An 11,106-nucleotide genomic window follows, 5' to 3' on the forward strand; every position below is an offset into this window, starting at 1 on the left:
GGAAAGAAGAATTCCCACCCTGGGGATTATTTCTGAAGTCCTAGATCGGGGGTATATGGTAAGGAACTCTGAGAAGCTGGGATTTTTTGTGGGGCTTTTTAGCAAACTGGGGGATACAGGGAGCAATACCTTTTCAAATAAGCCCTGTTGCTCAGAGCAGATAACCAAGGGCTTTGCCGTGAGGGGCTCTGCTGAGTAGGGCTTTCTGTAGATCATGTTTTGAGAGATTCTCCACCTTGCATTGTATTTTACACCTTAATGGAGAGTAGGGACCACCTGCCCACTTCATTTGCATGGAGACTACCTTTAGGTAATTTTCTTTGGCTATTTATAGGAAATCTTGTAGGTCTTCATTCTGTCTTTTTCTCTGTAAATGTGGACGTCTGTCCCATTTTGTTTGTTTTATTCATGCTGTTGGCAAAGAATCAGTCACATCCAGAATTTTGGTTCTTGTCAATGAAGCAGTTCCCGTTAAAGGTATAATTTTATAATTTTATCAGAATGTAAGCATGTTTTTTAAAAAGAGAACATTCCAAAAATATTTGTAGTGGGTTTTCTGTTTGGTTTTTGTTTTTCGCTTTTTTTTTTCTCTTTGTGTTCCTATAACACATCGATTAAGAAAACTCTAGAACTAATTTTACAAAACAGTTTTTATAAGCCACTAAAATATTCCAGCATAGTTTTAAAGATTAAAAAAAATTCTTCCCTTGCAGCTGGCTCATTATCATTGTATTCATAGTATATCATGTAAAAATGATACAATGAAATGCTGATGTGTGTTACTGGGAAATCCATGTTCTTGGTGGCAGATGAAATACATTATTCAGAGCCATCTTGTGGATTAAATAAATCCTCTCCGTCTTTTGTGTTCCCTTACAGCGGTGGAGGCACAGTGTTAAAGAGCAGAGGAATGATCATTTGGCATTTAGCTTCCACCATCCACCAGAAAATTAAGTGGGTAAAGATGTGAAATCCAGTACATTTTGTAATTTAGAGAATCCCTATAGTATTTGCTGTAGAATTCACTGTATTTTTCTACAAGTTAGATAGATGTTAAGTAGGAAAGTAAATAAATAAATAAAGAGAAAACAGCCCTAAGAAGGCCTTTTATTTCTTGCTTGTGAGACCCAGAAGTGCGTAGACTGGAACTACTCTTCCCTTTACAACATGTGGCCAACGGCTCAGAGAGGAAGGTAGAGTAGCCAGTGGTAGAGCTGAGATTAGAATCCAAGTCTCCGACTTGAAAATACAGTTCTCTGTCTTGTTTGTTTGTTCTGGTTAGCTTTTAGGCTTCAGATTTCAACTAGCCTTCGTTTTCAAGTAGTAAGTTAAATGAGATTCTTTTGGTAGTCCCTATTGTTAACAACATTCGGAAAGTAAGACTTATGTTAACAATTTCAAAATATAAACCTAGAAATGCTGTCCTTTCTTTAAAAATAAAAAAAGGAGGAAAAGTTGGGTTTCCTCTCTTCCTCTGCCAAATACCCCTGTGGTGTGTATTCAGTGCCAAAATGCAGTGTGGACATTTGTTTATCTTAATTATTCTTTGTAGCAGATATGAAGCAGTTAAGACACAGGGTGTTTTGGAAATACAAATTTATATGCTTTGGTTACTGACAGATTTTATCTGTAATCCTTTCAACTAGATTGGGTGATGGTGTCTATGATACCTTCATGATGATAGATGAAACCAAATGCCCACCCTGTTCAAATGCACTCTGCAATCCTTCTGAACCACCTCTACCCAGAAGACTAAATGTAAGTAAATGAAGTGATTCTTTGAGCTCTAATGGGCCTGGAAAGGAGGAAGTGCTACTTTAAATGGTCAAGGTACAGTTACATCTCACTGGTGACCCAGGCTCTTTTATTCACTTTTGGTTTCTCTTGACTTTGAAATAACAATTTCTGTGGTCCAAGTTCAGCTTTTCAGAATGATTTTGATTTGGAGCCCACCTATTCCTTTCAATCACTGGGGTAAACAGGGAAAAAAAACGACATGCTACTTTTATCTAGATAGTGGTTATTTTTTTTAATAGAATGATATGTACAGTATATTATGATGGCTCATTTTAACAAGAACAAGAAACAGAAAATACTTCTGAACTTACAGATCTGCAGATTTTTCCTGCACGGTAGAAATGCTGTCCTAGCTTATTAGTATGCTTAAGAGAACCATTTTATAGATCATAAATAAAACTTGAACAATACATTTTGGTTTCGATGCATTTAATCATTTTGGAGCTTGCAGACATTTAGCTTTTGACACCGTTTTACGTTTAAGAGAATAAATTAATTCCCATTCCCTCGGCACTCATAGAGTGGTAGGGAGAGCAGGGTTTGGACAAGTTCCATGACAGGGAGAATCTCTCCTGTGACTTTAAAATTTGCTGCATATATCATCAATGAACAAACTGAATAATTGAGTAGACTAATTTATCAATAATTCTCCTTCATATTTCTGTTGAAGACCTAAAATTATTTCTATGTAAAAAACTGCTTGCATTTTTCATAGTCCTTCCCAACGGTTTGTCAGCTTTGCCATTAAAAATCAACCCCTTCACTACTTTCAAGGCTAATAATATTACAAAATACGGGCTACATATATTTGGAAGGCTGGTCACCCTATTTTTAATCTCCTTTCTGAAGTGCAGTAAGTTTCCATTCTCCACAAGCTTATTTTTTTTAATATGTAAAAACCTCTAAGAGCTCCAGAACCACCTATATACTCCTTGTGTCGACTATCAGATTTCTTGGTTACTTGCTGACAATTAGCACATCTCTCTGGGAAACTTTTACAGTCGGTCATCATGTGACTTAAAGTCCATTTTAACTTTACTTCAGAGTTGGCCAGTGCTAATCACCATATAGTAGGGCAATTAAATTGTATGTTTCAGGATCAAAATGAATTTTTTTACTGATGGTATTCAGAGTAACACAGCTTGCAAAACACAAGATTTTAGATTCTAAACCAATGGTGTCTTTGCAAATTTTGCTGAAAAAAGTGCTTTTGACCTCTTAGTAACACTTATAGTTCATTATGCCACGACTCCATTGCGAGAGGCTATTGCTCATTTCACAGAGTCCTTTGGCTTCATTGTTTATCCAAGATGCCCTTACATTCTTGTTGTAAACTATAAATCATCTGCTCATAGGCTTTTATTGGGTTAGCTTTGTGTTGCAGAGATTTAGGGTGGAGAGCGAGGGAGAGGGTGGTGTTCTATATCTGGACGAGAAGGATATTCCTTTTCTGAATTTCTCAGCAAGATCTTTAAGACTTGATTAACACAGTTGAAGATTCTATTTGAAACGTCGAGAGTGCTCCAAATTGATCAACTTGGTGCTTTGTGACCACCTAGAGGGGTGGGATAGGGAGGATGGGAGATGCAAGAGGGAGGAGATATGGGGATATATGTATATGTATAGCTGATTCACTTTGTTATAAAGCAGAAACTAACACACTATTGTAAAGCAATTATACTCCAATACAGGGGTGTTAAAAAAAAAAAGTGCTCCAAATTAAAAATGTATATGAAGCATTCTTAAATAAAACATGATTAATCTGTCATTATTTGTCTCTCTGGATATAATTACAGTTAAAATATTTGAAGTCGATTGCAGACATTGGTCAGTTATTGTGATTATAACCCTAGACTAGAAATATATAGTGTTTTGTAACTACTTTAACATGTGTGAAAATTGTAGATTCTCCTAGAACAATGGGTGGAAGATTTTATTTATAGCACAGCAGACTTGATACATAATTGATTCAGACCAGTATTTGAGTTATTACAGGAAAGGAAAGAAAGCTAAGGTGAGAACCCCTCCCTGTGTGGAAAAATTCCTTTCTGGAATTCTTCAGATTCGTTGGAGGTTCAAACCTTGACAGTCCACAGGGGACTAGACCTGAAGTGTCTTGTTCTGTTCTGGGAGCCACACTTGCAGAGCGACATAACGTGCAGCCCATAACGTGTTGAGAACGTGAATAGGATATAGTAAGGCAGCCTGACCCAGGTTGCGTGAGGTGGAGGATGTGATGGGGATGATTAGCCTAGAGAAAAAGTGGTGAAGGCAGGACAGCCCCTTTTAGGCATCTGAAGGGCTTTAACATGGAAATTTGGACACTCCTGTGTAGTTCCGGAGGGCAAAATAAGACTTAATTTGCAGAGAGAGAGATTTAGGCTCACTTTAAGAAAAAACCATGAGTCAGGAAATTCAAATGGCATCCTTAATCTTATTGTAATAATACTGTGGAAATTCTGTTCTTATTAACATTCTGTACCTGAGACCCTCTCTTTATCACAAACAGAAATGAATACCTACAGAGCCAGCACAGCCTTACATGTAGGCAGAGTAGGTGAAATACCCAGGGGTGGACCCTGGACCACAAATACCTTTCCTACCATTGATGACTGCGGGTCCTAGAGAGTCATTCCCTTGGGTTAAGGCATTGATTTTGTTAAAGGGCAAATATCTCTGGAGAAATAACCCATTAAATTGCATGGCAAGTTGAAAGGAGATTTTATGTGGGGGAGAAAGTGGGTGAGGTGTTTCCATGCATCCTAAGGGAAGGCTGATTGTGCAGGCCTTCATGGAGCAGAAGGCATAGTTAATGCCAGATGTCTGGTGGAGGGAGTCTGGAGCTGCAGAGGAAGGCACCACAGAGAGAAAAGCTAAGCTAAAAGGGGAAAGGGAGGGTGTATTGGAGTTTAAACGATATATTGAGAATTTTGCCTAATTGTTACCAGTGTTTTTAACATGTTTTATAGTTTCTGAGGGTCTTTCACATATATTATTAATTATAATTTGATTCACACAACATCCTGCAAGGAGGTATTATTATCCACATTTTAAAGATAAAGAAATTGAGGCTAAGAAACTGGGCTAAAGGTTAAGCCTACCCTGGGACCTACAGTTTTTGAGCAGTGTGGCCAGGACCCCAACCTAGGCCTTCTGACTTCACATTTCTTCAGAATGTGTCCCCAAGACTTTAGTAGTAAATATTTAGATGCATTTAGGTTAGGTAGTAAAAATTTAAGGAAAACTGGTTTAGATGCATGCAAATATTTGGTTTTGTTATGTAAATCTACCTAAAACCAAATAATTATAATTCCCTAGTTCAGCCAAACCTATCTCCTAATAGATTGTAGTGCCTTGAGGTAACCTGTTTTTTGGCACTTTTATAATTGTGAACAATTAGTGCTCATGTGAATGTTAGATGGATGGATGAGACCTTTTTTTTTCATCCCTAAAAACAGGAATGGTTATTTGACTTCATTGCTGATAAAAAAAAAATGTTGCATTACATTTACATTTTAGCAAGGTATTTCGGTTCTGTCTGCAAGCCTGTTTTATTTTCTTGACTAATGATAGTTCTCTATTTTGGTATCAGAGATCTCTCCTGGTCCGTATCTTGCCTCTTTATTTAGAAACTCAATGCCAAAGTATGGCTACCGTTGTACTGGCTGCTTTGCTTATATGTAAGATGGTACAGTGCCTCATTTTTGTAACTGTAGTACTATATAAATGTTTAAATTGATTAAATGACCTAAAAGAAGCAGGCAGGAACTAATGTCATGCTTTTATAACTAAATTAGGGGCTGTCTAAAGTATGCCAACACTTAATTTTTTTTTTCATCCCTTTTTTGTTTTTTATGTTTTCATCTTCTATATTTTTATTTATATAGGTGATGGGTCAGGTGTTGTTTGCTTAGGTTATATTAAAATTCTGCTTTTTAAATGGTTGGCCACTTTGGATCATTACCTTATAATTTGTGTTATATTTTAAGAGATCATAAATGTAGCTCAGAGCTTCTCTGGAATTATCTACCCCTGATCATAGAGGCTCTCAATCATACAGATCAGGGGTACAGTTATTCAGGGTCTGTTAAGAAAAATAGTTGTTCTTTGAAGTATCCCAGACTTTTTTTTTTAAACAACAGATTTAGCACTTTTTTCTTCTTTCCTTCTAGCACATTTTTATATTTTTCTTAGTATTTTTTTTAGTGTTTGGCTTTTTCGTTGTCTTTCCTCCATCGAGTTTCAAAGAATCGTATTTCATTTCAGAGGTATTTAATAAGCAGAGTTTTCTTCTGTGGGTTATTGTTCCTTGCAGGAAAAGGTGATGCCAAATCAAGTAAAAAGAGTTGTATGCCTTTGTCATGTAGGCTTTTGTTGAGGGAGACTAGTGTATGTGACTATGAGCAAGGGAGGGAGAGAGAAAGAAGACTCTTTGTCTTTAGGAGAGTTTTACAAGAAACACCCTGGGGCCTTAGATTCTCACTGCTATTCATCAGATGCATAAAGAATTGGCCTTGGTGATCTCAAGAGTTCTCTCTGGATTAGAAATTTTGTGATTCAATGGACTGAGATAGAAAGATGCGATCATTTATTTGGGGACCCAGGAGTAGATGATGAGGCCTTGGTTGATTCCAGGCCAAGGTCAACATTCAGCCCTACTGGAGAATAGTACAGGCACTAGGAGAACCTGGTACCAGATTATGTTAATGTTCTGGACCAAGATTCAGAAGACCTGGGGATCACATCCTGTCTCTGTCATTTACAGAACACTTTAATATGTATTAATTTGCTTCTGGTACATGCCCTTAAGATTTGGGAAGATACTTGAAACAGTTTGTAAACAGTACAGGACAGTATATCTATAACAAGTGCCAGATTACGTGGTAGACTCGAAAAGCTGCAGTTAAGATGTGAGTGGAGCCATAGTTAGTATGGGCTTGGAGTAGTTCTCAGTGGAAGAGGGAGGACTAGAATTGGGCTTTGAAAGAGCGTAGGATTTGAGTGGATGGGGTGAAAAGATTCTCGGTAGGAAGACATACCAGTTAGAAGGAGTCTAGCATGTTTCCGGTATGGTAAGATGACCGTCTTGTTTTGAACAAAGGGAGGCCTATGTAGCGGGGTTGGGGTGGCCATAGCAGTCAGGGAACCTAAGGATTAACATAACACGAGTTTCTAGAGACTCCTGCTTTTCTTATCTCACTTTTGGGTCTTTTAACTACACAACTGGCATGTTTTGTTGTTTTGTTCAGTCAGGGGGACGATTCTTTCATTCTTCCACCATTTTTAGTGACTTTAATATAGATTCACTTCTCTTTGCCGTAGATCACCACTGAGCATTTAACAAGAGATCCTACTCAGCGCTTTCTGAATGGAGGTGAGATGAAGGTAGAACAACTATTTCAAGAATTTGGCAGCAGAAGATCTGATACTTTTCAGTCAGATGGCGTCAACAACTCTGAAAAATGCTCTCCTACAGTTTCTCAGGGTAAAAGTTCAGATAGTTTGAATACAGTAAAATCCAGCAGTTCGTCCAAAGCATCCAAAGTGTTGCCTCTGACTCCAGAACAAGCGCTGAAGCAATATAAACACCACCTCACTGCTTATGAGAAGCTGGAAATCATCAATTATCCAGAAATTTACTTTGTGGGTCCAAATGCCAAAAAAAGACAGGGAGTTATCGGTGGTCCCAATAATGGGGGTTATGATGATGCAGATGGGGCCTATATTCACGTGCCTCGAGACCATCTAGCTTATCGATATGAGGTGCTGAAAATTATTGGCAAGGGCAGTTTTGGGCAGGTAGCCCGGGTCTATGATCACAAACTTCGACAGTACGTGGCCCTGAAGATGGTACGCAATGAAAAGCGCTTCCATCGCCAAGCAGCCGAGGAGATCCGGATTTTGGAGCATCTTAAAAAGCAGGATAAAACCGGTAGCATGAACGTTATTCATATGCTGGAAAGTTTCACGTTCCGGAACCATGTTTGCATGGCCTTTGAGTTGCTGAGCATAGACCTTTATGAGCTCATTAAAAAAAACAAGTTCCAGGGTTTTAGCATCCAGTTGGTTCGCAAGTTTGCTCAATCCATCTTGCAATCCTTGGATGCTCTCCACAAAAACAAGATTATTCACTGTGACCTGAAGCCAGAGAACATTCTCCTGAAACACCATGGGCGCAGTGCGACTAAGGTCATTGACTTTGGGTCCAGCTGTTTTGAGTACCAGAAGCTTTACACATATATCCAGTCTCGGTTCTACAGAGCTCCAGAGATCATCTTAGGAAGCTGCTACAGCACGCCCATTGACATATGGAGTTTTGGCTGCATCCTTGCAGAACTTTTAACAGGACAGCCTCTCTTCCCTGGAGAGGATGAAGGAGACCAGCTGGCCTGTATGATGGAGCTTCTAGGGATGCCACCACCAAAACTCCTGGAGCAGTCCAAACGTGCCAAGTACTTTATTAACTCCAAGGGCCTACCTCGCTACTGTTCTGTGACCACTCAGGCAGATGGGAGGGTTGTGCTTGTGGGAGGTTGTTCACGGAGGGGCAAGAAGCGGGGACCCCCAGGCAGCAAAGACTGGGGGACAGCACTGAAGGGGTGTGATGATTACTTATTCATAGAGTTTTTGAAAAGGTGTCTTCACTGGGACCCCTCTGCCCGCCTGACCCCAGCTCAAGCACTAAGACACCCTTGGATTAGCAAGTCTGTGCCCAGACCTCTCACCATTGAAAAGATATCAGGCAAAAGGGTAGTAAATCCTGCAAATGCTTTCCAGGGCCTGGGTTCCAAGCTGCCTCCAGTTGTAGGAATAGCCAGTAAGCTTAAAGCTAACTTAATGTCAGAAACCAGTGGTGGTATACCTCTGTGCAGTGTATTGCCAAAACTGATTAGCTAATGGACAGCTGGTGTGCTCAGAGATGATATGTAGGTATTTTTAATTATCTTGCAAACCTGAAAATGGAAAAAAAAAAACCAAGCCCGTTCATGGATATGGTTTTGGTAGACTAGATATCTTTTTTTAACAAGGCAAAGCATTTTTATATGACTGTAAAAGAACTCTTGAAGGGCTAATTACCTAACCAACTTGTATTGTCCATCCTGGGATACATAGTAAAAGGCTTTTTATAGGTCAGTGCATCTTTTGTTATTATTGTCAGGTGTTCATCAACCTGTGTATTATTCTGTTGGTTTAAATCCCTTTCTCTCAAGGTAGACGATATACCAGAAAGTATATCCTGAACATTCACTTCTAGTCTCCCTTGGCATCTGTTGCAGAGGGTTAATTTGGGACATGGCTGTAGTTATAGATGAGACTCAAAGCTAGATCTCTGGTGCCAGCAGCCTGTCCTGTGGGCTCATGCTAGGTGAAAGAGCTCACAGCAGAGTATGGGGTGGGGGAAGCTCCGGGAAGCTGTGGGTCCCCTAGAAAAATCTTGTCACTGCTTCCAAGTGGCTCATTTCTCTGCCCTTCAATTCGGTGATGCATGGTGTTTTTATTGTATGTTGTCGTTATTATTTTTATTTTTTATTATTTTGCCACTGGTTTGTTTCCTGGGCACTCAAAGCATTTTACAGACATCTTACCACTTCACAAAGTACTGGCTTTAAAGCAAGTCATATGCATCCCTCCTCCCATCTCTTAAGGAAGATAAAGAAGTTCTTGGCCCCAAATGACCCAGAATGTTAAAGGTAGAATCAGCCTGCAAACTGCAGTTCTGCATTTCCATGGACTCTTTCCTTATAAAAGCGATTGCTATCACATAACCCTAACTACAGCTTCATTGCTTTCGCTCCTCTTTCCAGCTATCTGCCACCTTAATGTGCCACAATTTTCTCACTTTCAGTTTAAACCGAAGACTATTCCCTAGACTGGGAGTGAGCTTCAGATATAAGAAGAAAATCCAGAAACTGGTGGTAATCCATTTCATTTTTTCTTCACTTCAACGTCCTCTCTTTTTCTCTGCTAAGATTTAAACGGTGAGGGCTGGTAATAAAACTAACTGCTAGCCAGATGCCGTATTCAGAAGGATGGTGAAAGGGACAGTAACTAACTCACTGCTGCAGTTTTGTTTTCTTCCCCGCACCGTGTCTCTACTTCCACCCTCCTCCAAAACAAGAGTCCACCTGAACTCTGTCCTGACAGTGTGTCCTTCAGAGTAGACCGTTGCTTTCTCCAACACTGTTCTCAGGACTATCCAGTTCCATTTTTATGATAGAACTTAGTCTCTACAGATTCCATAAGGTTGGAACGAGGCTGTTTTTGTTGGGCAGCACAGTCACAAAAAGAAGGAAAATGCCACGGGCATGTTACTTAAGGAACTTTTGCCTTAACCAAAAGTATCCCTCACAGCACAGGCTGTGAGAACAAATGTCCAGAGCATGGCCCCAGCCTCTCAGGCACAAGGACCACAGGGCAGAGAAGGGTTCAGACTGTGACCTCAGCCTCTTAAAAAGGGGATGTCCTGGTACATCTGGGGACTGAGCAAGTGGACTATTTAAAACCTTAATTATTTCCCCTACCCCTAGTTTAGGGAAGGCAATGGCATATGCAACTCCTTTCAGCCCCCTAACTCCTGCTGAGTGCTCTAACTTACAGAGACGTTGTGTAAGGCTCCTGCCTTATCTAGGCAGAGCATATGGTGAGGTGGCCTTTCCAGTCGTTATCTGTGTGGGAGACCTGCTCTCTTAAGCAAACCGTGTTGAAAGGACTGCAACCCCAGACGCATCTGCCACGTGCAGGATTTCGATGTTTGTGTTGTCAGTGAGATGTCTCCTTGGTCAGCCAGCATTGTGTGTGACTTGGGAGAGAAGGGAGCCTGTGGCTGAGGTTGGCATGTGGTCTGTTTTTGTGTAGTGAATGGACCATGAGGTTACAGAACCTGGGCCAAGCGACAGGATATAGACAACCCATGACATTGTACAAATTCTAGAAAGCTCTGGGAGGGTGAATGGATGTGTTTATGCCTAAATTTGGCAACCTAGAGGGTGACGCAGAGCAGAGTCATTCAAGTTGGCATGACTGTCTTCTGCAGGCCGGTTCAAGTTTGGGGAGAGTGGGCTGCTCTAAAACATGGCGTTTGTGCCAGATGGATTTGAGGAGGTTTATGAGTGTGTTTCAAGTTTAGGGACAATTGTAGTTTTTAGAAGCTGTCACCCTTTTTCCAGCCACTGTCAGATTTTTGCTTGGATCCCTGCCCAGCCATAGCACTGAATGACCAAATTGGATCAGAGTTAGTACAGAGATTCAGGCTGTGTCTTACAGTTGCTGGATTGTTCTTCAGCCATTTTATCATTTCAATTAAACAGG

The 11,106-nt window shown here is 40.2% G+C and overlaps 1 protein-coding gene across 2 annotated transcripts in view; it reads left to right on the top strand.

Annotated features, from left to right (window-relative positions):
• DYRK3 (dual specificity tyrosine phosphorylation regulated kinase 3) overlaps positions 1-8,936 on the top strand; it is a 9,585-nt gene extending 649 nt beyond the window's left edge. The window contains exons 2-4 of one of the 2 annotated variants that reach the window (XM_007470709.1): positions 880-966; positions 1,647-1,758; positions 7,120-8,936. In XM_007470709.1, the coding sequence (XP_007470771.1) occupies positions 880-966; positions 1,647-1,758; positions 7,120-8,694 (1,774 nt within the window). In that variant the 3' untranslated portion in view covers positions 8,695-8,936. The remainder of the gene's footprint in view (positions 1-879; positions 967-1,646; positions 1,759-7,119) is intronic. The other variant, XM_007470710.1, reaches the window with a different exon arrangement.
• Positions 8,937-11,106: the final 2,170 nt, after the last annotated feature.

The sequence above is a fragment of the Lipotes vexillifer genome, unplaced genomic scaffold (assembly GCF_000442215.2).
Source record: "Lipotes vexillifer unplaced genomic scaffold, Lipotes_vexillifer_v1.1 scaffold1122, whole genome shotgun sequence".
Classification (NCBI taxonomy): domain Eukaryota; kingdom Metazoa; phylum Chordata; class Mammalia; order Artiodactyla; family Lipotidae; genus Lipotes; species Lipotes vexillifer.